The 27,669-nt window shown below is 42.7% G+C and overlaps 2 protein-coding genes across 2 annotated transcripts in view; one reads left to right on the top strand and one right to left on the bottom strand.

Moving 5' to 3' along the window:
• The window catches only part of abcc4 (ATP binding cassette subfamily C member 4 (PEL blood group)), a 59,775-nt gene extending 51,079 nt beyond the window's left edge, over nt 1-8,696 (bottom strand). Inside the window, exons 1-4 of the mRNA XM_061226813.1 lie at nt 8,512-8,696; nt 6,464-6,574; nt 3,156-3,276; nt 9-233 (exon numbers count right to left, since the gene is read on the bottom strand). Of these exons, the coding sequence (XP_061082797.1) occupies nt 9-233; nt 3,156-3,276; nt 6,464-6,574; nt 8,512-8,585 (531 nt within the window). The 5' untranslated portion in view covers nt 8,586-8,696. The remainder of the gene's footprint in view (nt 1-8; nt 234-3,155; nt 3,277-6,463; nt 6,575-8,511) is intronic.
• An 8,053-nt stretch (nt 8,697-16,749) lies between these two features.
• On the top strand, nt 16,750-27,669 carry LOC133116656 (claudin-10-like). Its single transcript, XM_061226482.1, has 6 exons — nt 16,750-16,904; nt 21,267-21,496; nt 23,557-23,718; nt 23,833-23,914; nt 24,783-24,887; nt 25,754-27,669. Exons 1-6 carry the CDS (start codon nt 16,750-16,752, stop codon nt 25,893-25,895), a joined length of 876 nt encoding a protein of 291 aa, XP_061082466.1. The 3' UTR covers nt 25,896-27,669.

Below are 27,669 nucleotides of genomic sequence, written 5' to 3'. Positions count from 1 at the left end.
GGACCAACCTTCTTGTAGATCATGTGACACATGGCCACCCGGATCTTCATGCCAGCTCGCTGGACTTGGTAGAAGTAGAGGTGGTGAATGATGGCCAGTGCGATGCTAGACAGCGAAATGGCAGCAGCATAGCCGTAAGCGTGATTGAGGGCAGTGGTGTCGTCTCGCTCGTATTTTTCAAAGTAGTTGATCAGCTTTCCCAAAAACACCGGCTGAATTACCTTTGTTACCTCCTGTGGGGAGCAAAAGGTGGGGAAGGGGGGTAAGAACACCTTGCGGTTTTTGGAAGTGTTCACATTCATATCACACACTCGGGTGAGGTACGAACAAGTAATGATGAAAACTGTCAAAAGTGTTGACTCATTGTGACATCACAATTAACCTCTGACCTTTTGGCTGGCATGCTTCTCACACCTCCCCCTGGCGACATTCCAGTGAAAGCATCTAACTGAGATCTCCTGGATCACAGCTTCACACTGGCTCATGCAATTACGTATATCGTACTTTAATTAATCTAAGAGGATCAAAGAGGTCACGGCATTGAAGGGTTTAACAGCAGGCTGTACTTAATACCCATAATACCTAGCTAACCTGACATACTGTGCATTTTGATATTTTTTTTTTTTTATCTGAGGAAATATTTTGCATCATACATAATACCTACTAAAACTAGGTTGCCTAAACAGTCGCATTATTAAACATTGTTATGAAACGTGACTTCAAAAATCAGAATCACATCAGAAATTGTCCAGTTCCTAACCTCAATGATCAGTGGACATGATTAGTGGACATTCACAAAACACATCTACAGTGCATCCGGAAAGTATTCACAGCGCTTCACTTTTCCCACATTTTGTTATGTTACAGCCTTATTCCAAAATGGAATAAATTCTTTTTTTTCCTCAAAATTCTACACACAACACCCCATAATGACAACATGAAAGAAATTTTTGAAATTTTTGCTCATTTATTCAAAATTAAAAACTAAGAAATCACATGTACATAAGTATTCACATTCTTTGCTCAATACTTTGTTGATGCACCTTTGGCAGCCATTACAGCCTCAAGTCTTTTTGAATATGAAGTTTGGCACACCTATCTTTTGGCAGTTTCGCCCATTCCTCTTTGCAGCACCTCTCAAGCTCCATCAGGTTGGATGGGGAGCGTCAGTGCACAGCCATTTTCAGATCTCTCCAGAGATGTTCAATTGGATTCAAGTCTGGGCTCTGGCTGGGCCACTCAAGGACACTCACAGAGTTGTCATGAAGCCACTCCTTTGATATCTTGGCTGTGTGCTTAGGGTCGTTGTCCTGCTGAAAGATGAACTGTCGCCCTAGTCTGAGGTCAAGAGCACTCTGGAGCAGGTTTTCATCCAGGATGTCTCTGTACATTGCTGCTTTCCCTCAATCCTGACTAGTCTCCCAGTTCCTGCCGCTGAAAAACATTCCCACAGCATGATGCTACCACCACCATGCTTCACTGTAGGGATGGTATTGGCCAGGTGATGAGCGGTGCCTGGTTTCCTCCAAACATGATGCCTGGCATTCACGCCAAAGAGTTCAATCTTTGTCTCATCAGACCAGAGAATTTTGTTTCTCATGGTCTGAGAGTCCGTCAGGTGCCTTTTGGCAAACACCAGGCGGGCTGCCATGTGCTTTTTACTAAGGAGTGGCTTCCATCTGGCCACTCTACCATACAGGCCTGATTTGTGGATTGCTGCAGAGATGGATGTCCTTCTGGAAGGTTCTCCTCTCTCCACAGAGGAACGCTGGAGCTCTGACAGAGTGACCATCGGGTTCTTGGTCACCTCCCTGACTAAGGCCCTTCTCCCCCGATTGCTTAGTTTAGACGGGCGGCCAGCTCTAGGAAGAGTCCTGGTGGTTCCGAATAAAGGATGATGGAAGTCACTGTGCTCATTGGGACCTTCAAAGCAGCAGAAGTTTTTCTGTACCCTTCCCCAGATTTGTGCCTTGAGACAATCCTGTCTCGGAGGTCTACAGACAATTCCTTTGACTTCATGCTTGGTTTGTGCTCCGACATGCACTGTCAACTGTGGGACCTTATATAGACAGGTGTGTGCCTTTCCAAATCATGCCCAATCAACTGAATTTACCACAGGTGGACTCCAATTAAGCTGTAGAAACATCTCAAGGTTGATAAGTGGAAACAGGATGCACCTGAGCTCAATTTTTATCTTCATGGCAAAGGCTGTGAATACTTTTGTACATGTTATTTCTTAGTTTTTTATTTTTAATAAATTTGCAAAAATCTCAAAAAAACGTTTTTCACGTTGTCATTATGGGGTATTGTGTGTAGGAAAAAAAATGAATTTAATCAATTTTGGAATAAGGCTGTAACATAACAAAATGTGGAAAAAGTGAAGCGCTGTGAATACTTTCCGGATGCACTGTAAGAGACCTTCACCTGATAGGGTGAAAAAGAGATGCCTCATGCATGGAATTACATTTCTGTCTTTATTATGCAAGCAAACATTTTCACATTGCAATCAAAATATAGCTCCATATGCTGACCTAGCCATGTACTGCCGACTTTTACAGTCAAGCTTAAGAACAACCGGTGTGTACAGCCAAACTGTGACACCAAGGCTGATGGGCAAATAAAGACACCTACGCCTCCACGTAGATCTCGCCCAAGGGACTGTGTTTCAATATACAACCAAAATTATAACATGAAACCAAAATTTCAACAAGCAAATTAATATCATATGTTTTGGTCCACATGCAATTTTCATACCACCCTGGAGCTGTAGAAGCTGCAAGTATGCAAATTTTTGGGTCTAACTGCTATTTTTCCAAGCTGTTTCTAAAATGATTTTGAAATGATGAGCCTGAGGGTAATTGTGCTTTCTGAATGAAACGGAACCAGAAGCATGATGCGGAAACTGGATGGGGGATCCCTGCCAGTTTTCTGTCTGGGGCACATAATACTTTGATGATTTACTAGGGCCGCCCTCTTTGAAGCTATTTAATAATTCATGTATGTGGTGTTTTGTAAATGTGTGTTTACACAATGAAGGTGTTCTCCTAAAATATGCATAAACTAGTACTTCTCGTTCTATCACGAGTGTTATGCAAACAATGAAAGCAGCACACTTCTTTGTAGAAGCAAAACAAAAATAACCTTTTTATACGTACCTCAATTAGAGTAAAGATCCCTATGACAGCATAAGGCTTCCAGTAGCATTTTATGATAGCTTTGGTGAGTTTAGGCTTACGGAGGTCTTTGGCTGCCTGCTGCACTTCTTGGTCCCAGTGCCTGAAAGAAGGAAGAGGGGGAAACAGAGAAATGAACTCCCTCCTCCACACTCATCCATCCAGGTCATGGGAACAAGCACCATATCTCTTTCCCATTTCTCCAAATCCATCCGTTGGTTTCTGTCTCGCCTCTGTTTTCAGACCCTCGCCTGGGAAACTATGCCCCCTAGAGAGTGGGCTCAACAGAATCTTACAAGGTAGCTTGGTAAATAAAGGCTAATATAATTTATATTATATTTACATAATCCACATATGGATTACAGATTACAGTACTTTCACTCCAGAAACATAACCCAAATCAAACACGCCATCAGAAAACACACAACAAATGAAATGGGGACAGGGCAGGCACGCACTATGTATTAGAAGCTACAATATTGCCTAAGGCCTTTCTGACCTCACCCTCTCACATGAATCCTTAATGTTGCCTCTGATTTTCTTTCTCACGTAGAATATTACTTCAGTTTTTCCATTTGTTTAACATCACATGATGTGAAAAACTAAATTCAAATCATATAATATGGAAGTCCAAGTCCAAGTATACTGCAAAGCCATGTGAAGGTGTGAAGATCTTTATTTATATGTTGATGCCCTGGTCCAGGGCTGATGATGCTTAGCTGACTTGCATTCAAGACGCTGAACTATGTTTGCAGCAAACAGGTGCTGCTGAAAGATTTTAAATAAACATTCCCTTTAGTTCGCACCAACACCTTTTTAATACGAACGGATGCAACTTTCAACAATGCCAGCTAGCTGATTTCTTTCTTACCAGTGATTTATTTAGTTAAGAACAACTATTACACTGATTAAAGTGTATTATAACAGCCAAATAATTGTCAACTTTTATTCTCTCTGTGTTTACCCCATCAGCAGCCATTTTTGTTCACTGCGTACTACCTTTTCAAACTGTTACCTAACATTGGCTAACGTTTGTGGCGAACAGGAAAAAGTTAGCGAATGTTTCTTATATTGAGCGCACATGTGATCTCATTGTACTTACAGTTTGCGGTGGATAGCTCCACTGATGTGACTGACCAACTGGAGTTGCATGTTAACCACTGTATGTGACTGACCATTTTAACACTCTTTTACATAGCTTAACATGTATTTCAAAATTGCCCAAATCTAAAAGGGTGAGGTCCTAAAGTGATTGATTTCTGCCCCCATATCAGATATCAGATCTTCCAGAGAAGAAACTCCAGATGGAAGGGAGCTGTATACAGCTGCCCTTTTACCCCGATGGAGGAACACTTTTCCTTAATCCATCAGGAAAGCAGAGCAACTCACCTTTTCAAAAGAAACTTCAATGTTTCTACTTAATTCAATGTTTAAATCCATAAAAGAACTAACCCTTCCCCTTCATCTTTCAGATCTTGTGGCACACACCTTGACAATGGCACTTATATGACTGCAACTGACTTTTATGGTGTTTGCTCAGCACATGAAATGCACTTTTGTAAGTCTCTTTGGCTAAAATTGTCTACTAAATGACTAAATAACCAAGTTGTAAACTGTATCTCAGCTGATGGACAATAGGATGAAAATAAGTAGGCTGGCTGAACATCTTCTGGAGGAGAGTGTACATGTGTCAGGCCTCTCAAAAACAGCCACAGGACAGGCCTACGGTACAGTCATGGCCAGGCCATAAAATATGGTTTATATGAATACAAATCGCATAAATATTATACCAATCACAGTGAGCGCAGAAAATGGAGAGGCTCACTCATAATGGGAGTCAAAATGAATGAGAAAAGCAGGTCTAAAATGCTTAAGGTTCGCATTTATTTCCTATCTGCAGTCCTTAAACAACATTTATCACTGCCATTTACTCAAGGCCATAGAATGAGTAAAAGGACCAGTGTTGCAAAAATAAAGGCAATGGGTCAAATATACAGTAAGAGTCATGCACGTTAACAATCTACCATAAAGTTAACCATCTGTCCTGCGCTGGGCAGTGCCGACACTGGGACAAAGGCAACATGGAGACTGGACAAGAAAGCCATGTACGTGGTTAATTAGTAGCTGAAAAATGCAAAAACCGGATGGGCCGTTTAAATATTGTGTCTCAAGAGTGCTCAGTAGTGAAGATGGATGGAGTGTGGTTGGGAGTACCACACACACAGCATACCATATGAAGACACAGAAACACAAGCACACACACACGGGTCCACTTCAGACTTCACTGATCTATCAGCCAGCACTGCCATTTCATTCTGTACCGCTGCATATTAGGGAACAGGTGCTAAGCCATTTTCAATGGAGAATCCCCACCACCCCTCTCCCTCCACCTCTGTAGAAAGTCGCTCACGAGTGCCAGTGCGGTTGCCTCCAGTACAGGTATTTCAGTCCCCCATTTCAGTGAAAGTCAATGGTAACAATACGATAAAAACAATTGTCAAAAGTCAATATTTTTTCCCCACAAGAACATGCAGTCACAGAAATTATTTTATCTTTGCCTAATGTCTCCCTATGGCCGATTTGTTACATTATTGTTTTATTTGGACCGCGTTTTCTGGAAGAATCAGGGACAGTTTGCAACACTGCCGAATCACTGTATCTCACAGACTCAGTGGACCACCTGGATTTCATGCCCATATCAGGGTCCCACTTTTCTCTACTACGCAGTCTCTGGCTCCAATTTGTACTTCTGAAGTATGAAAACGCTTTTCATAAGCCCATGGAAATTCAATGGGTAATCACAGACGCTTGGTCCATATTTCTATTACTTCTACAGTTTGGTTTTGTTATGTGTTGCACGTAACCGTTTAAAAGGTTATGGCCACCGACTACTGGGGACAGTAACAGTCATGAGCCTGAGTCAGTTTCACCATGCAATACTAATCACACTAATCCTAATTACAAAGGCCCACGCTTCCCACTTCCTTGGTTCTGCGGGAGTAGCATAATCACCGAATGAGGCCAGGTCACTCTGTGGTCTCTAGCAACTTCGAAAAACCGCAAATGGTCGAGTGTGTGCTTTACTGGGCTGGTACCCACCCTCCTTGGATATCACAGCACTCCACACAGGCACACATTTCAATGTAAACACAATTATTATTGTTTTAATGCATCATATCTCCGCCGCAGTGGATTTTGGCTCCTGCTAATGTTAGCCCTAGTCCTGGTCACAATCATCCCACAATTCTTCGAGCCCTGTGGCGGATGCACGCTTAAAGGAACAAGTGTACCTTTGCAGCTCCTCCCCCAACCTCTCAGATCGATCCTCTGGCAACACATGGTACATGTCATCCTCCGAAAGTTTCCGCTTGTACCCGATTCTAAAGAGGGGGTTCAGCCAGCTGGGGAGAAAAAGATTCAGTGTCATTTTCCTTCTTCTGGGGTAGAAAATGCTGCTCCTCTATTCAGTCATGGCAAGGAGCTGCCATGAAGTGCCCAAATTAGTGATGTACTCACCCATCATATTTTATCATGCATAGCCCCCCTTTTCGCCATAATTTGAAATGATGCCCAATTGTATTTTTCATCACACATAGCCTACACAAGCATGTGGTCTTCTCAAACACAGCACAGTACACAAGTCTGAGTCACACAGACATGAGTCGGAGGAAAACTATTATTGTGCAGCTCAGAGGAACTTGCACGCACCAGATCGACCATTGACCAGCTAGATCATTGTGGCCAGCTGAAATCCTCCCATCTGTGTTTAAAACTTGGTTTCATACTGGACAAATCCATTAAATTGACATAGCTAGGGCATGTCGCACACTGAGAATACAGGGTGGGGAGAAACTTTAGATTTGGCTAGTAAATGAGAGCCTAGAAATGCGTGCATACAACATTAACCCTGAGGGGGGGCGTCACTTATGTGTCGCTTTTACTTTTTTACAGCTCCATAGTCTATTGTTCAATTTGAAAACAGGATGTGGCGGGGAAGTATGACTGTTTCAGAGCGAAACGATAGTAACTTAAGTTTGTGCTGAACGGCTTATGTTAGGCTGTAATTCCCGGTCACATCGGTTAGTTTACTGGAATCCTTAAAATTGGCTTTAGCCCTGTTCGTGACACAGCAAAACAACACAAGCCAGAGCCATGGAAACAACCGAAATACGAACATGATGTGCTCCTGCTCAATGTTGTGTGTGCTATTCATTTGTCATTTATAAGTAATATTATGCGTTTTCAGGGTGAAGAGAATAATGGCTATGATATAGCACGCAGTGTTGCAGTGCAGATGACGCTAATAAATTTACCGGCACCCACCTAGCTAAACCTGATATTTTTCGTTTCCTCTTCTACCATGTGAATGTAAAACTTAATGGAACTGAAAACTGTATTTTAAATAGATAGTAAGTTACTAAACGTGTCAGAAACTACAAACGCCTCTGTAAAACCGATGCTTCAAGATGTGCATTCTGGAAAGTCAATGGTGTAGCTGAGCCGAGCAAAAATATAAGTTTTATTCCAACCTAAAGTCTACAACAGTAATTAGAACTTATGCACTTTATTCGTTAAACATCTATTTAGTCCATAGCAAGATAATCCGATGAGAAATTTAGTTAGCTAGCCTATTACGTAGCTAACATCGCTATCAATAACGAAGTTGCAGCCAAGGGTAGACTAATTGGCCACGTTAGAAACACGTTGGAAAGCAAGTTAGCTAGCTAGCGTTAAACCCGAAACTAGACTGTAGCTTTTCAGTCGTATAATTATTAAAAGGCGTTTAAATTCTTGAGTTTGTGGTGCTAGCTAGCTAAATGGCAGTCTCATTTCACTGTAGATGTCCGTTTCACTTAAGGTTTCATCAGTTTAGATGTCAAGCTCAAATGTTAATATCGCTTTGCCATTGGAATACTGGACGTGTCTACACACGAAACCCACTTAAGAATACGGCGACATACATGTACAAATTCCGTGTTATACTTAGGGTGATACGGGAGCTTATGAAACAGCTACCTTTTTTCAGTTAGGCGCGACCAATGAAAACCCTGACAAGAGAGATGAGTATCAGAGTTCAGTTTGTGCTAATTTCACGTAAAAGCAGCCAGGTAGGGAAAACGTGATACTATACGAGACTTCTGAAAATATAGGTATAACTAGCACCCACTTCAACAATAATTGAGTCTGGCCATCTTTTGCTTTGATCTTCATTCCATAGATGAAGTTGGATTACGCGTTACCAAGCAAGCGCGAACACGCCAGCACACTTCCTTGTTTGTTACGTTGCAGTAAGCCATCTATATATTTGTCCGTACTGTATCGCCGGCTAAGTACTTACCAGAAGAACACTTTGGAAAAAAGATTAGCGGTAGCTACCGGATTGACCTTCGCATTTTTCTGCAGGGGCTCCATGGTGCCCAGGCGCTGACTTTCTCCAAAGCAGTGCGCTTGCTAACTAGTACAGTATCCCTGACAGTAGTTGTGTAACTATACTCTTCGCACATGTTAAGAGAACACTATTGCTGTTTCTCAAAGTACAGCAAAGGGAAATAACACTCACATCGTGTTCGCTGACTGTGCCACCCACCAGTCAGCGATTGGCTGAAGATGTATCCCCTGCTATTCCATTGGTTGATTTTTCGGCCACGGTTGATAATAACTGAATAAGAATACTAAATTACAATATGGATTATGGAAGATTTTAACAAACTAGTTCTGCTGAATCCCCCAATCTGGGGGTTCTGGGAAAAAAAAGGTTTTTGAGATCCCTCGAGTACAGTAATCACAGGAAAAAATATGCAAGTACACCTTTCTTTCTTTGGCTTTCTTCTTGTTTCAGGTACGGCTGTGGAAATATAGGTTGTCTGTCTGATATCTGAGAAGGAAGAAACAATAAATGACTCCTATTGTATTGTACTTAGAATCACTGCATGGCCTCTCTCCCTCAGTAAAACTGCATTGTTTCATCCACTGCTGTAACCCCCCTCCCCACACCTTGTTATGTAATGTCCACATTACACAGACTGCATTAATGTTTTGGAAGACTGAGGTTCCAAAACAATGTTAGCCAAGCTCCCAGAGGAGTCAGTTAGCTGCCATATGTGCCAGGCTTACATGGGCCTTCCTGCACTCCTATTGGCTAATGGCAGAATGAAAGAGAAGGGCAGTCAAAATGGCAGGCAGGGTCAGCATGTGAGAGTTTTCCTCTAGGTATCGTCAGTGACAAGGTCTAATCTCCTCAACCCAGGAATGTGAGCATGCATGCAACCGAAAGAGGGACTTTCTCTTGCAGCCTACTGAAAACCTCTTTGCTCCTCTGTTTGCACGTGGGTTATTTGTGTCACACATATCTCAGACTGCTTCAGCATAACTACTAATATATAAACCATTGGATCCATGTGCACAATAACGACCAAACAGACAGTTAAAGTGTGCTCATGTTGGTCTTACTGTGATGTACTGGTGTGACTTTTTCTATGCCCATCCTCGTAGATTTTCAGTGCTAATTTTCCAAATCTGTGTCTGAGACTTTTTTTTTTATTTTTTTTTTTACTGTTGTTGAAAACATGCCCTTAGGGCGGAGGTGTTGGGTGGCAGAACTGGCTGAATAGGAGTCTTAGCACCTTCAAACAGCCTTAGAGATTCCTAAACTGCTTCACAGTTGCAAGGGCCTGAGGTAACGAGCGCAAATCACCATAATGAGCCAATAACAGCACACGTTACTGGCTCTTTATTAACAGCTACAAGTGCTAATGGCTAGAGTAGACCATTTCAGCCATTTGATCGGTGCACTACAGTAACGGTGCTGCATCTCAGGTCAGCAGTCAATAGATTTTTTTTTTTTGGTCGCCAGAGTTCTTTCCTATTTTATTTTATTTTACTCAGGTGGGGAAAACCAGAGCTGGTCAGAAATTAGAAAAGCATTTGATATTTATACTATTCCTTCTGGGTTTGGATTGAACTGGAATGTGTTTGAATTAGGCTACAGCATGTAGGGAGAAGTGGGTTTGTAACCAGAGGGTTGTAGGTGTGATTCTACCCTTGAGTGAAGTGTGTACAGTACACACATATATTTTACTATTTTATTTATTCAGATAGGGAGAAAGTAAAGAGTTCCAGATAGAGGTGGGCTACCAGTACAGAAAGTGCCATTGCAGAAGATGGAATCCCTTGCTGCAGTTTTTTTTGTAGGTATTTTGGAAAAGGTTTGCTGTGCCTATGATGAAGAAACAAAAATATTTCAGGAGGATACAGTGCCCCCATCCTTTGCAGTCTGCAGATGTAGCTGATGCTGACAGAAACATCAAGATATGATAGAGCTTATTAAATCGTTAAGAACAGACGCTGGCACAAAATGCTGAAGCTGATCAGCCCTTGTGCACCTGCCCTAAATGGTGTAGTTTTATTAGCCATTTTTTGAAAGATTTTTAATGAAAGCCAGGGTTAAACATGCCCCTCGAGGACAAGCGTTTCCCATCCCTGTCCAAGAAAGTCCTTCAGAGAGAAGCAATAGCAGGACAGTTTAGATACTGCCGAAGCAATGGTCTCTGGAACAGCAGGCAGGGTAATAATAACAACCACAGACTCACTCACTAGGAATCGCAGATCCTGAAAATGTCCATTGTGAAACTCTGCGAGACACCTGTTGTGAGAGTGGTGCTGTACAAAATGAAAGATTGATTGATGTCCGCTGTCTCTGAGGACCATGCCACCGAACAATACATTATCTGCTCATCACACCCTGCAATTGGCCTGTGTGATGAGTGGAGGGACTGCTGAGTCACCCAAGGCTTCCGGAACACCACGGACCCGTGAGCTCCCCGGGAGCAGCCAGGAGATTACAGCAGGAGGATGACTGGCTTCACCCCGAAGACTAACCTCACACAAGATTGGAGATAATTGGTACAATTCTTTGTCCGGTTTTATCAATTCATTATGGCTGGTGCTCCTATTCATCGTGACCTACTGAGCAAAAAAAAGTTCTGAAAGCAGAAAAAGCAAAATAAGCAAATAAATCTGTATCCCATCATGTACAACTAATTATAAAAGGATGCACAGAGTGAGGAAAGTCAAAGGGAAACTTCCTATTGGTATAACTTCACAGAGGATAAATAATCATAATTTGGTGGCTGCTGCCAGTGTGACAAAAAAAGTGTCTGCAGCCTGGAGCCAGACTAGCCTGCAGAAGAGTTGCGCCTTCAGAACCTCATTTAGCCACTAGGGGGCAGAGGTTGAGAAGTTTCTCAACAACTCTCTATGGTCTCTTCAATAAGAGTCTTCTTCTCTGCTACATTTTATTTCCATACTTGATGAGACAAATTCAGAGAGAGAGAGATTGCAATTACAATATAGACAAGTGGATGAACATCAAAGCTCCTCACGAGCTGCAGCCCCAAGTCCCATCCTTGTCCCTGTTATTCACACATGCAGTGAACATGTATGGGACTTTAATTATGTATGGAATACTAGCTGTATTATGACCGGCTGTTCTATGTTGATTTGGTTGATAAATAAGATAAGATATACTTTATTGAAGTAATTTGTAATGGGTAATTTATCCTCTGCATTTAACCCATCCTAACTATTTTACCAGCAGTGGGAAGCCACAGTGCAGCACCTGGGGACCAACTCCAGTTTGAAGGCCAGTGCTTTGGACAATTGCAGGAGTATACCTAGCCAGACATGCATGTCTTTCAGTGTGGGAGGAGCCTGGAGCACCCAGAGGAAACTGCATGAATGAGGACACAAGCCCGCTGGGACTAAATCCCAGAACCTCCTTCTTGCGAGGCGACAGTACCTACCACTGCACCACCATGGAAAGTGGTGTAGGGAAGAATACATTTCCTGCTTCAGTGTGGTCCCCTAACACATCAATCATAATAAATTATCAAGGGGGGTTAGGAAGCCCATACTGAATGGATAATTTGGTCTCCTTGATCACATCACATGCAAAATAATGTGTATTTGTCTGCCTGTCACCCAATCAGGGACAAGTACCTGCATTTGACTTCAGGAGGTTTGGGGCATAAAAGCTTATTCTTTTCTAACAAGATTTTGTAATTGCCCTGCCTTGCTTTTACCCAGTATGCTTCATACTGTAATTAAAGACTATTTTTGCTATACTAATACATTTTTGTTAACCTGAATATCGGACAACAAGTCTTACTTCACAAAGGACCAAATTCATTCCTGTTCCTGTTCCTGTTCCTGTGATAGGGCAGTAATTACAGTACTATGGACAAACCATGACAGATTTTCCCTGCCTTGCTTTGCCTGGTGCATTTGTGCAAGGTGAACTTTGTTTAACAAATGATATTTGACTGCAGACACAATATCCAAACTGTTATCCAAACTGGGGAGGCACACTGGTGTAACATTATAACAGTAAGTGTGAGAAAGGTCAGTCAGTGTGCTGCAGGTGCTACTGTGCAGTGTTCTATGCAGGATAACTCACTGAACAAGGAGATCAAACGCTGCTCTGCCGAAATATAAAAGAGATGAGGAAAAGATTAACCCTGAAAAATAAAGCAGTACATTTAAGGGGAAAGTGGGGAATTGTTGAAAAAAAGAAATGGGGGAATTTAATTACACGTAATTAAACAAATGAAACAAATCACTCAATGAACTGAGAAAATATTGAGATCTTAAAAAAATCTTGCTCTTGTTCACAAGTCAATAAAGAATCCATTAATCATGTTGCCAATTGTTTCTTTGAGTACACCAGGAGCATTCACATTCTTATTTTTAGAGTTCATCGAATGCATCTGGACAAAACTTAATTAACTTTTCAGGAGCGTTCAGAACCATAAAAGACAACAACAAATCTGCCACCGCTTGGCATAGCACTAGTGTAGCGTGTGAAATAAAACCCGGTATTGTTCTTAAATTGTGTTAAATTAAATCTCCCCATGGGCATTGTGCGGTCGTCATGACAGCACTGTGTTTCTCAGGAGAGCAGGGGGGCTGTTTATTGGGTTCCAGGATAGCTCAGCAACACCGGCTCCCTTACACACCAAGGGCAGGAGAATGGCAATTAGCTGTGTGCTTTCATTTGCCTATTAAACATGTCCATTGTGTCCTCATTAGTGCTGTTTGCCAGGAACGGAAGGCAGCACGTGCTTGCTCACATCTTGTCCAATATGCTCACACATGATTCATGGAGCATCACATTAATCTCTCCTCCACTTTCAGAAATGAAAAAAATATGAATTTGAAATGTTTTTTTCATTTTCATTCTCATTCTCTCTTTTCTCCCATTGTGTAACTAATGGTAATGCTTTATTTGAACTATTTTTATTTCAGAGGTAAGTTGTTTTTGTGTATTTACATCGTACTTACAGTGGTATGAAAAAAAATGGTTTAAATGCCTGTGACAATGAGGGAAAGCAAACCTGAACTGTGAATGAATTAAACATGAGACCTTTCTGCAAATTTTAAAACAAGATTCCTTTTATTTTTTACTGTTTATAAATGATAAAAAAAGGAAAAAGGCTCTGAGTAAAAGTTTAAAAGTTTGGGAACCCTTTTGGATTATTCTTTGTTACTTTTAAAAAACATGATTACTAAGGCCCAGACCCAGGGGATTTACTCGTTAGGGCTTCAATCCGGCGAATATAATTCCAGGGCTAAACTTTTTATTCTTAAGAAACTCCATGACTTCTAAAGTATCCAACTGCAGTGGCTGTTCTGTCTGGTGTTAAGAACCATTGGTTCCTCTAAACAGTTGTCCAATGATTTCAGAATGAAGATGGTTCATTTCTACCAAGAAGGAGAAGGCTACAAAAACTCTCAAAGTTTCAAACTGTCTATTTCCTCAGTCATAAACATTATTAGAAAATGGAAGATAAATGGAACAGTTGAAGTCAAGGCCATTTCTGAGCTTGAGGTCTTGTATTATAAGCTTGTTGTAAGCTGTTATTGTTCTCCGAGGAGAAGTTGCAGTTAAGTACTAACTGACAGGGTGCCAAAACTTTTGCACAGGGCCTTCTTCCTTTTTTTATTATTTTGAAACTGTAAAAGAAAAAGTAATCTTGCTTTAAAAGGTTAAGGAATATGGCACGTTTATCTTTGTACCATTTAGAGCTCAGATTGGCGTCTCTTTACCAACATATTAATTGTAAAAGGCTTTTTGACCAAGGGTGCCAAACTTGTACCCTTGGTACATATGGTACTTACTGAATTAGTTTCAAAGTACTTACCACTGAAATCAAAGTAGATACCTAATAATGACATAAGTCTGTGTAACTGTGTACTTACAAAGTAAACACTAGGCAATTGACAGTTAGACTAGACTAGACTAGACAATTACCCAACTAATTTTGCAATAATATTTGTCTTGGCTGTGTAATTACCGTCACATTAACTGCAGAGAATGCAGACAAGCTTGTTCTCTCAGCCAGTCATTGTGTTAGAGGTAGGCACACCATGCACTGTTGGTGCAGGCAGGCAGACCACGGGAGGCAGATCAACGGGAGGAGTCACTTGTGTGCAGTGAGTTAGAGAGAGTCTGCCGATTGACACCATCAATTTACTGAGCTTTATTGTTTTTTGTGGGGTTTTTTCCACAGGGCAATGACCCCGGAACCCCCTACAAAAATTGGATGCTGTAATTCTATTCCTTTTGTCAACACCTCTGTTCTGTACTCTATTGATCTTGCCAGGTACAATTGTGCCTGCCAAAGGCACTTTTTTGAAAGTATTTCATACTGTAGGTTCAAATACAACAGACAAGCTCAGTGAAGCATTGACCCAGGTCTACTGTGCACCTCCCTGCAGATAGAGATCAGAAACAGAAAACATTAGAATGCACTTTAAATCAAATGAATAGCGGAGGCAGAGGTTGCCTCATTGGTGGCGCAGAAATATACATGTCTTTTTCACACTGCCGTCCGTAGACGAGCTTGCACAGACACAAGTCAGAGGAAGACACTGCGCAGCTCAACAGGTCGGACCAGCAGGAGTCACAGGTAGAGGCACTACCCATGCCAGCTGAAACCCTCTCTCCCTGGAGGATGATAAAGCCAGTGTCACTGCCTTTGCCAGGTCTGCACTATTGATCATCTGGATATGGTGAATGCACTTATTGTATTATAATATAACATAACTTAAAATACCATACTTACCATACTGAGAACACAGGCCAATCAGTCTAGCAATGCATGCTTACTACTAAAGTGTACCTACTGCTAAGTTTGCCTTAAAGCTAAATAGTATCTAGCACTGTATCAAGCCTGGTCTTGAAAACCCCCAGTATTTCTACTACACGTCCTTGCAAGCTATTCCAGTGAAAAAAAAAATAGTTCCTAATATCTGGGCAAAATGTATCCTTTGCCAATATGCTTACCTGTCATTCATTTAGCAAATAAGTCTACATAGGACTCTGTTTATACGCTCAGTGGGCACTTTATTAGACCAATTTTTTTAGACTTATTATATCTTTTGCTGCTGTAGCCTATCCACTTCGAGGTTTGACACGTTGCCTGTCCAGGGATGCTCTTCTGCATACCACTGTTGTAATGCGTGGTTATTTGCGTTACCGTCACTTTCTTGTCTGTTACCTTCCAATCTGGCCCTCTGACCTCTCTCATTAATAATGTGTTTCTGCCCAAAGAACTGCTGCTCAATTGATGATTTTGGTTTTAGTAAACTCTGTGGTGTGTGAAACAGGAGATCAGTAGTTACAGAAATAATCAAACCAGCCTGTCCGGCACCAACATTCATGCCACGGTTGAAATCATGGAGAACACATTTTTTCAACATTCTGATGGTTAATGTGAACATTAACTGAAGCTCCTGACTCATATCTGCATGATTTCATGCATTGCACTGCTGCCACACGATTGGCTGATTAGATAATAGCATGAATACTAGGTGAGTGTATGCTGTTGTAATGGCACTGATGAGAGCTTGCCACCAAAATGTTACTTTGGCTTGTTTTTTTCACTTCACTTGGGCATTATCCTGATACATTCTTTTTGCTGGGCTTCACAGTTTAACATTTGTAGCACATACTGTAGTTGGCATTTTCTTTTCATTGTCGTTTGCATACTAATATTACTTACTGGCACTAGTGACAGCAAAAGCACAAGATGAGTCAGGTCAAGTTAATCAGAGGTCGGAGGCAGGGTGGCTTGTGAAATGAAATTGGAGTAGCTACGGTTACCAGAGGTTGCTGATCTCCATTAACAATGACGTCAAATGTAAAATAGTTCACTAGTCAACTGGACTTTGCCACATTATTTTGCGCCTAAAGGATTACTGATTCTTATTTTCTTTTATATGTTAATTTCAAACCCAACTGCAACACAACCTGGAGTAAAGCTAAAAAAAACATCATGAGGAAAGCAGTTTCACGTTAATGGCAAACTTTGGAGTTATGGGGGTCCGGATTTGCCGTTTCGGGCCTCCCCCGCCCCCGGACGGGCAGAAGAAGGCCAGATGTCATGCGTGTAAATGATCTCTGGCCGACACATGTCCCAGGTGTAATTTGCTGGCCCGAGGCATTCGATCCGAGCCGGTCTTCCGCTGCTGCAGACTGTGCCCGTTATTCTGCCCACACTCGCTCCTGCCCCACACCATGTCCGGCCTGCAGATCCTGGCCCTGCTGGGCGCTCTGGCGGGGTTGGGCGCCACCATCGGCGCCACCGTGTCCAACGAGTGGAAGACCACGAGCCGGGCCTCGTCCGTCATCACCGCCACATGGGTGTTTCAGGGACTGTGGATGAACTGCGCCGGGAACGCCATCGGAGCCGTGCACTGCCGGGAGCACCTCACCATCTTCAAACTGGAGGGTGAGAGAGAGAGGGGGGGGGGGGGGGGGTCAACAAGAGTAGGGGTAAGGCCAAAAGTTCAACGGTTCAACTATGAGATCGATCGATCAGTTGGATCAATATTTCAATGCACAGAGAGGGGGGGGGGGGCATAATGTTTTCTGTTCATTTAAATGTCTTGACCTGTGATGCTATTCAGTTTAAGTAAAGTATATTATTATTATTATTAGTATCGGGGGTAGAGGTAGTAAGCCCCAATGTTCAACGGCTCAACTGTGAGAGAGCTGATTGATCAGTTGGATCAATGTTTCAATGAAAGAGAGGAAAATTGTTACTTCCACCCACACCATCTTATTATTGCTATCATTTTCTGTCACCGATTGAGCAGATTTTGTATGCAGTGCCTTGGACTTATGAAACTAAATCTCAGCTGTGAGATCAGTAATCAATCACTTGATGGTTGAGAACGACAACAATTTGCAGTTTTGTATCGTTTATTCACATTCATTCATTTGGCATGTACTGTTGTTTAGATTGGTTTTCCAAGGCTTTTATGAAAAAATTGATAACTTCAAGCACAAAAACAACAGAAGGCAGATTTGGCATAATGCCGATTACACTTAAAAATGACAAAAGATTCATTTCATTTGATGAATGTATCTGCCTGAAATGATTGAAAACAGATCATATGGGAGCAAGTCTTTTTTTCACATAACTGAGTTCATTTGGCATAAAGTTGTTGCGGCGGAGTGGGTTTGGTGATTATAATATTTATTCTTATATATTTATTTATTATAAAATATATTTAAATCTAAATGCAATTTAGTAATTTGGAGAGTGTAACACATAACCTTAAAACTGAACTTACCCTCTTCAAATAACACATTTTTGGAACCTGAAAAGCAAACTATATCTGTTCCAAAAAGTAGATGGTCTCATTGTTTTAAAAAGGGATAAGTTTCTCTCATATCATAATACTATTTTCTTAAGATTGCAGGATGTTTATTGAATTTCCAAAGCAGCAGATGATGCATTAGTAACTTAACACAGGGAGTGGTTATTTGAATTTGAAATGAATATGAAAATGAAACAGTTCTGTTGAGTACTGAGTGCGGAAAACTTGCTGAGCTTCTGTTGTGGACAGCCAGTGAAAGGAGCCTTGAGCGTTAGACACCTGTGTGGAGAGGAAACAGGCAAAAGTGACAGTAATAGCATATGGAAATTCTACAGGAGTATTAGCTCACTGTTGTATGGCCCTGCTCCCTTGTTCCTAACCACATGCTGTGGACGCTGTTGTCGAGGGGTGCCTATAGTCTTCCTGTTTGGGGATGTCTATAAATGGCCTTGTGTGGATTGACATGGGAGAATTTTTCACCTTAAATCCATCACCAGCGTTCAATAAAGATGCAATGAGTTTTTCACTTTTTTTCAAACTGCCAAAACCACCGTGACACAGACAAGCTCAATGCTAAATTAGATACCCCTATTCGTAGTCAGTGGAGTGCATTTCCACCAGTTTATCCGTAAAAAGGGTTCATTATTACATTATTACTATTGTTCATACAGGACTTCAGTCAAACGTAAATATAGATTTTGTAATGAAAGGGGATAAGGATTTATTTGACAATAACTTAATACTGTAAATCCAGCCATAATGCACACTCTTAATTATCTTCTTTTTCATGTTCTGCAAGAAACAGGGAAATGTAGAAAGTGCTTAACCACATGTGTTCGTAGGCCTGACCTTTCCGATTAGTCTGCATTACGCTGTATAAAAAAAGTCTAAACGTTATGGGATCCGGTTAACAGTTCGTTTCAGTCTTTTTTTTACCAACGAAGGAAGACTTTTTCAGGGGCGAGGGTCACTTGGTCATCGTGGTTAATGTGTGAATCACAGAGGGAATTTTTAAACGGATAGGAATAACAGGAAAGCTTGCGCCCGTGTCAGCTAAAGGTGTGGGTACATAATTTCGCCCCCCGCCCCCCCTACAGGCACACACATCCCACAATGCGCGGCTTTCACGGTAGCCGAGAGACGAGACACCGTTAACCTTTGATTAAAGACCACAGCCTGCGTAAGCGCCGAGCTCCTCGTTCCCGCGGGGCAGGACACCACGGAAACCCAAACGCCACTCTCCCGCTGTTTTGGTGTTTCGTGACTGATTTGGCTTCTTGCTTCAAACACATTCTGCTTGTTCTGCTTTCTTAAGACGCATTTATGGGCGTGTCAGAAAGGTCTCAGCTCGCATGGAATTTCCCAGATCCCATCCGCTACTTTTTTCACCCTGCGCACCTGAGCAGGTGGTATAAACTGGTTACAAGTCACGTGGAAACACGATCATTGTATAAATCCGCTTATTCATGCCCAGTGGGCATTATCAATATCTTACAGAGTTTCATCAAGAGAACAAATAACACCAATAAGAAACATTGTTGTTATCGATGTAAACATCACCAAACAGAAGCTACAATTATATGAGTAAACATAATTAATCCTCCAGTCCTCAATGACTTCTGAAGCGAAATTCTCCCATTCCCAGTACTTTGTCTATACACGTTCTCCCTCTTGTGGTTTCATTCAGCAGTGCACATATTGTTTACAGCACATTGTCGCTAGACCGGTATCCAACTTCAAATATATCTTCTTACGAAAAACTTATGAAAGGGGAAAATAAATGAAATTTACTAATCTGCCTTCTCTGAACCTACAAAATTCTTTGTTGTTGTTTTTCGCTCATCTGTTAATAATATAATTGCCACACTCACCCCCACTCCTCACACTCAATTTGGCTTGAGATTTCAGTGGGTGGACACAGTCTTTGACCACATAGTGGCACATGAGCTAACAGCACAGGGTAAGGGTCAGGAGTAATAAATGAGTAACAAGCACCTTGCAGGCGTTATTTTTAAACTCCGAAACCATGTCTAGAGAGAGGAAAGCACACTGAGTTCACATGGTCTTGTTCAGTGACTGAAAAAAGAAACGGCTGATGCAAAGGGTCACAGGTACAACTGGGCTCGCTGGCTGTTCTGAGGGGAAAGAGAGAGACAGCCAACCACATCACCCTGCTCCTGTTGTCTGTCTCTACCCTCCTGCTGGCTGTCTCTACTGTCCTGTAATCTGTCTGTACTGCCCTGTTGTCTGTCTGTACTGTCCTGTTGTCTGTCTGTACTGTCCTGTTGTCTGTCTGTACTGTCCTGAAGTCTGTCTCTGTTGTCCTGCTATCTGTCTCTACCATTCTGCTGTCTATCTCTTTTGTCCGGTAGTCCATCTCTACCATCATATAATCTGTCTCTACTGTCCTGTAGTCAGTCTCTGCTGTCCTGTAGTCTGTCTCTACTATCCTGTAGGTCTGTCTATGCTGTCCTGTAGGTCTGTCTATGCTGTCCAGTAGTCTGTATATGCTGTCCTGTAGTCTGTCTGTGCTGTCATGTAATCTGTCTCTGTTGTCCTGCTATCTGTCTCTACCATTCTGCTGTCTATCTCTTTTGTCCGGTAGTCCATCTCTACCATCATATAATCTGTCTCTACTGTCCCGTAGTCAGTCTCTGCTGTCCTATAGTCTGTCTCTACTATCCTGTAGGTCTGTCTATGCTGTCCTGTAGGTCTGTCTATGCTGTCCAGTAGTCTGTATATGCTGTCCTGTAGTCTGTCTGTGCTGTCATGTAATCTGTCTGTACTGTCCTGTAGGTCTGTCAATGCTGTCCAGTAGTCTGTATATATTATCCAGTAGTCTGTCTGTACTGTCCTGTAGGTCTGCCTCTACTGTCCTGTACTCTGTCTCTACTGTTCACCTGAACTCTCCAGTTCAAATTTTCACAGAGGCAACAGCAGGATGTTTTAAGTGTTATTTTCAGCCAAGACACATTTTTCATTGAAATTCGACAGAGAATCGACAGAACACTATAGCCGCCTATGTCAGAACACTTTTACATTCATAAACTCCGCATGCGTCACCATCGCTCCCACCCACTCATTTATCTTTTGCCTCCATTCACCACCCTCCGTACCCTCTGTCCTACAGAATGTTATGTGTGTATATGTACCCAAGTTAGAGTGAGCATATGTATGAGTGAGTGTTTATGTCCGTGTGTGTCTGGGGTGTGGGGGGCAGTCCAAGGCTATTGGTCAGCTGGAAGAAGAGGCTGTGAGACTCAGCCCTCCCTGTTGAATATAAATCAGTTGAGCACGTATAATCACCAGCACGAAGCAACCCCACCCTCTCCCTTTAACTGGGATCCCAGCCACCCAGGAGCCCACAAAGAGCCTCACCTGGAGCCCGGCACCTTCGACCAGCAGCTCAGCGCATTCATCCAATCACAGCAGCGCCAAAATGAGCAACATGGCCACAGAGATCCTGGCCTTTGTCCTGAGCATATCCGGCTGGGTGCTCATCTCCTCCACCCTGCCCACGGACTACTGGAAGGTGTCCTCCATCGACGGCACGGTCATCACCACAGCCACTTTCTGGTCCAACCTGTGGAAGACCTGTGTCACAGACTCCACCGGGGTGTCCAACTGCAAGGACTTCCCCTCCATGCTGGCGCTGGACGGTCTGACAAGCTTTTCTTTCTTACCATTTCTAAGAGAAAATGTGACTAAAAAAGTGATTCCTTTTTTTTTTCATTATTCAAGTGATTCTCTGGTTTAGTCTGTGTGATTGGTTGTCATTGTGTGTGTGTGTGTGTGTGCGTGCTTCAGCTCTATGAGCAGGCTCCATTCTGAAATGATTACTTGTATATCATGTTTCTTTGGAACTTCTCACTTCAGTGTTGAGGTAGAAAAAGATCAATGAAATCTGACAGCGCTAGCGCTGTGTGTGCCTGCATGTGCGGTGTGTGCCTGCGTGTGTGCCTGTGTATGTACCTGCGTGTGTGCCTGCATGCTTGTGCATTGGTGAAGCTCAAGAGATGCCACAGCACAAGTCCTATAAAGTGTGGAGGCTGGGAAGGAAGAGGTTTGAATCCAAAAGGGCTGTTAGGGAAAGTATCTGTGTTAAACGTACTTCATTACACAAGTACACTCCTACCTCAAGCTTGTTTTACTCAGGGGCTGTTGTAATCAAATCTGTTATTTATTTCCAGTGGTAGCACAGTGTCCCAGTCTCTGGTGAGGATAGCTGGCCCTTTCCTCTCTCTGAAAAATCGGTATGGACCTTTGATAAGAACTTAAAATAAGGTTTCAGCAATAATATATCAACTAGAGGGCACAATGAAAAGCGTTCCTTCAGGGTCAACTCGTTTATCCCCCAATGTCAATGTTTAGCATTACCCCTCGGAGGTGGCAAGTGATAAATTATTTTTACGAGCGCTCAAGGTCTGTTTCCTGCACGCTTCGCTTGTTTTAGGGGTTAATATTTGCCCATAAATCACAACTCATACTCAGGCATTTCTAATACAAGCAGAGGACTGACCACTTCACCTGTTAATTACGGTTCTTGGCCGTTGCACTCACACATTACCGTTCGGGCTGAGGTCCTGTAAACCGCAGATTTGTGTTTGTGTCATCTAATAGCACACCGTGACTTCCCCCTCATCTTAAAACGCTCGTGATGTAACTGTGGCTCATTGATTTGCCAGGCGAACGTCAGTTCCAAAAACTACCTGTTACTTTGCCTGTAAGAAATGACACAAAAACTGTTCACAGACTTCAAACCCATGAGCAAGTATGCTGCATCACTTTGACAGTAATTACCATTTAACTTCAGTTGGAAGGTTTCTAGTTAGTCAGCAGTTTTATGGGTGGTTGATGAGTAACTGATTAAAAAGGAAATGACGGTATGATGACATAAACACCTATAATTCATAAATGACAGCAAGGGATTCCGTTGCCACCGCCATCTGATCCAATGCACCCTGCTTATCTTTTTTCCCCAAAAAAACATGGGGATGGCTTGATGACAGTGCAAGCTGGACATATGTGTATTGGCAGAAAGCTGCCTGAACTCTGTCTAGACGGCCAATCACAAGCCATAAATAATAACATTAAGATTGTCATGGTAGCACAGCTGTCAGTCAGCAGTGGTAGGTGATGAGCTGGGATGTGCCCACAGGGTGTGAGGCTGAGGGGAGTGGGAGTTGTAGTCCTGGGGTCCTGAAGTGGACACAGATAGAGCATATGATGACAGGTCCGGGACGAAATCCCCCCGGGGCAGGGGGGCAGAGCAGAGCCGCGAGGAACAATGGTGGCTCTGTGTGCCACGGCCCCCCCGCCCTCCCTCCGAACCACCTGCTCAATCTCAGTGCCTCTCTCAAAACCCCCCCTCCCCCAGTGGAATCCCCAGCAGCCCAGCAGTTGGGCACAGGTGTGGGCGCGGTGAATTCTCCCTGGGGCCCCACGCATTAATCCTTTCAATTACGGTGCCTCACTCCTCAAAATCAACAAATCAGTCAATGACCTTTTAAAATGATACACTGGTACACATCCAAAAAAAATATTTTTGACTGTGAGCAGTGTGCATGCTTACACTAGTCTCCTTTCGCAATATCTCTATTGACTGCTCATGTAGTTCCCAAAAACGGCCAATGATAATAATCGCACTGGACTGAGACCGGCTGATTGGAGCATTTGGGCGGGTACACTGACCATGCGGTGTCTCTGCACCGTTCTCCAGGGTACATCCAGGTGTGCAGGGGCCTCATGATCTCGGCCGTGTGCCTGGGCTTCTTCGGGGCGGTCTTCGCCCTGGTCGGCATGAAGTGCACCAAGATCGGCGGCTCGGACAAGACCAAGGCCAAAATCGTCTGCCTGGGAGGATTCAACTTCATCTTGAGCGGTAATCAGCTCCGCATACGTCTCACTGAGGGCCTGTTGTTTCTTAACTGAATCTCATACTACGCAGCTTGGCATGTTCTCACTCGACGAGCCCTAATCACGTCACTCTCTGCAGGTCTCTGCTCTCTGACAGCGTGCTCGCTGTATGCGCACCGAATAACCTCTGAGTTTTTCGACCCCATGTTCATCGCTCAGAAGTAAGTCATTATTTCCGCCGGTGAATTCTGTCAATGATTCATCTGGGAACATGGATGTTGCTTATTGGGGATATATTAAACAGAACATCCTATTCTCTTTGGAAAATGACTTTCAAGTGTGTCATGCATAGTAATGGCTTACTCAGATTTGCAACTGTGGTGGCCTCCTTGATCCTGAAACCCACAGCCATCTAGTTTTAGTCCCTGCACCTTAAAATGTAAATATGTGAAAGATGTTGGGTCAGTTTCAGACACAGATTAAGCTTAGTCCCAGGCTAAACTGAACTCTATATGGAGAATCTACATTCAAAATGGAATTAATCCATGTCTACAGAACTGGCCCATGTTTTATATATATTTTTTCAACATAATAGCTTGTCTGATTTATGCATCCTTGGTAACCATTTCATTATTGCAATAGTAAAGTATTTATATTGTGCTTTATATGTGTGTATGAAATAAATCTTCATGATTTAGACGTTTCAATGTACTCGTGGGGGGCATTGAAGAAAGTGTTGAGTTTCAGACATTTTCACACTCAGCAACAGTGTGGCCATTTTAGTATCCATTCAGATGAAAAGGGCTGGGATCTCCAGTGTTAGCCATTACATCACACGGCCGAATGTGAACAGTGTCAATCAGTGGTTGTGACACCCAATCAGAAAGCCAGGGCCACGTGCTAGTAAGAGCTTGCAGGTTAAATTCCCAGATGGGGTATGACATTGCTGTTGAGCTCCTGAGCTGTTCAGAGATCACCGAATTGTATAACTGGTTAACATTTAGCAGAAGTGCGAGCTATGTAATTTGTGTGTACAAGTTGGCCATCTTATTTTAAGTAATTATTGGTGCTTTTCCCCCTGTGCCTCAGATTTGAGCTGGGAGCGGCGTTGTTCATTGGCTGGGCAGGGTCTGTCCTCTGCATTTTAGGAGGGGTGGTTTTCTGCTTCTCCATGACTGAGGGCTTCACCTCCAGGTTAGTATGGGTTTAATGGATGGGTGCGGGCTCTAGAACCTAGAGTGACAAACTGTAAATGACACGTAGCATGCGCTTGGTCAGCATGGATACATTGCAGTGCATTCAGAAAAATGCAGATGTGGGAACAGCTGGAAATGAGTGGGAGTGAAAAAGAGGCTGAACCCAAAACGAATCATACAGTATATTGTAATACAGTATATGGTCACCGGACATCCGCAATAAGTTAAAACAGCAGCAGAGGAGTCAAGTTTGTTGTGGAGTGAATGTTTCCTTTGTTAATTGTGATATCGGATCTTGCTTATCAGAAAGTCACCTTGGTTAGGGGGCTTGCACTTTATATGAAGGGAGATGAAGAAGTCATAACCACCACCCCCCTTCCACTGGTGAGAGGTGACTAAGAACTTATGAACTCCTCTCTGTTCCTCAAAAGTATGACAGATATGCGGCATCATCACCGCTTCCATGGTGACTAACGATCCCTTTCAGAGCCAGGGCCTTCACATGAGGCCACCCCTTATGACTCAGAAAGAGTCCAGTCCAGTCAAAAGACGCTTTGCTGTTATCATGGTTTCCCAGTCTTCTGTGAAGGTGTGGTCTAATCTCACCCTAGGTAATGACGACACGTGCTGCGTGTTTTTACCAGTGTGCACAGCTGGACTGGCTGTCTGGCTATTCCGCAGGTGCCACAATCACAATCTCTCTCCCCACACCCCAGGTCCACAATTTAGTGTATTTTCTTGGAAGCCAAGAATGTGATGAAAACGAAGGTCATTACTCATAGTCAAGCAGTGATTAAATATTCAATCTGATTCCCTCATGCGTCTCAGCATTAACCTTGGAATGTGTTATTTCTCTCACCCCAGTCGGCCGGAATACATGTACACCGCTCCCTCTTTCGTGTCCAATCGCCCCAGAACAAATGGCAAGGCCAAGGAGAGCGCCCCCAAGGGCTCGGTGGACTACAGCAGCTCCTCCCGGCAGTTTGGGAAGAACGCCTACGTGTAGCCAATCACAGCACAGGAGGCGGCACAAACGGGAGTGGTCTCTCAGTGCAATGGACACAGACACTGGCTGCCCCTTTTCTATGGACATGAGTTGGACTGGGACTTCAAGGGCAGAGGAAAAAAAACTCTTTGTATGTCTCCAGTAATGGAGACTTGAACAGGGAAACAGGGGAAAGGACTAATGGCGTTCTGGGAAAAGTGCAGTGCGCATGCTGTTCATACGCACAGCAGCAGATTTAGCAAGCTTGCAACTGCTTTTCCAATATAAACGCGGGTTGCAATGTCTATGTTGCAATGTCTATGTCGGATTTTCGAATCGGTCACAACGGGTGAAAATCACAATTCGGATGTGATTTTCTGGGATTATATCACTCTGCAACTTTCCTTTTGCTGCAGTATATTGTTAAATCTGTTCATGCATCATGTATACATGAGAACATGCTAAAACAAGGTAGAGACTTTGTAAATTAGGCCAGTGAAATATTCCACATAATTTACATTATGCCTCCCCACCTCTGTAAATTGCTCTTGGTAAGAGCTGCAGAGTCATTGTAGCCTAACACAATGCCTTAAATTGCGATTGTCCTCCTTGCCCGAGAGTAGGCAGTGACGTGTTGAGAGCTGATACCTAGCTCATAATGTATAAACTCTTTCCCAATCATGGCAGCACTTATCTGAGCCAGAAGACACAGATGACCAAAGAAAAAAAGAATAAGACAGGAGAGGGTCTTTCTTCAAAGACTTGCAGTCTTGCAGTTACAATAGCTGAGCGGCAAACAGAGAAGTGCAGAAGAAACATTGCACAGCCGCATAAGCACACTACTGGAGGATATAAGAGAAGGAAATTGAGCCCTGCACCCAATGATCAAATTCTCTGCCTTGAGTCTGATCATTTTACAGTAGCCTACAGTTGCAGGATTTATTCGGCGCTGTCCACAGTGCTGGAAGCTTCCCCCAGCAATGTATTTATTTCTATGAATTACTTATTTATTTTCAGATGTAGGCTAATATGTAAAGGATATTTGTTTGTAAAAGGTTATTTTGTCCACTCTGCAATCAACTAGCAGTTAGTATCCTATAAAAACAGAATGTAAACAATTGGGCCTTTACCCTTAGTCTGGAAGGGTTATACAGTAGAACTAATTGTGAATATACTGTAGTTTTTCCTTCACCTAACATCATGCCACATTTTTACCGATGTCTCCTATAGAGAATGAGGGCATTTCATTTCTATGATCATTTTCTTTGCAAAATGATGCATCTACAATAATGTTAATGCAAGTTATTTTCATTTTTAGGTGGCACATTTTCCCCAGGTCCTAAATATTTAAGGTCAGTTTTATTCCTAAGCACCTGTACAAAGAGTGTAACAGACTTAAACGGATTTAAACTCCTGGAGGCAGGGTCAGGCAGTTCTCGGGGGTGCTATCCATCTGGGGGCTGCCAAATTAAGGATCCTTATTCTCACAGGGTGACAGAAAGGCTATGGCCGTGCCTGCCTGGAGGAACCACGGCAGTACCACACAGCTCACCTGAAGCAATCACTCTTTTTTGCTTTCATTCTTTTATAATGAACTTAAAACTTGATTAATTGTTTTTTCAATTGTTTTTTATTTATACTTTGTGTTGTTGCAAAAGGGTTTTTCAATAACGTAATATACAGTATACAGATTACCATGACCGTTATTCTATTCATATAATGGTTACAATATAGAACAGGTGGAATCTTTAACTATTTAATTTAGAAACTATAATTTAACTAGTCACACAAGTCA

This window comes from Conger conger, chromosome 17 (genome assembly GCF_963514075.1).
Source record: "Conger conger chromosome 17, fConCon1.1, whole genome shotgun sequence".
Lineage (NCBI taxonomy): Eukaryota > Metazoa > Chordata > Actinopteri > Anguilliformes > Congridae > Conger > Conger conger.
This window is presented reverse-complemented; position numbering and strand designations above follow the sequence as displayed.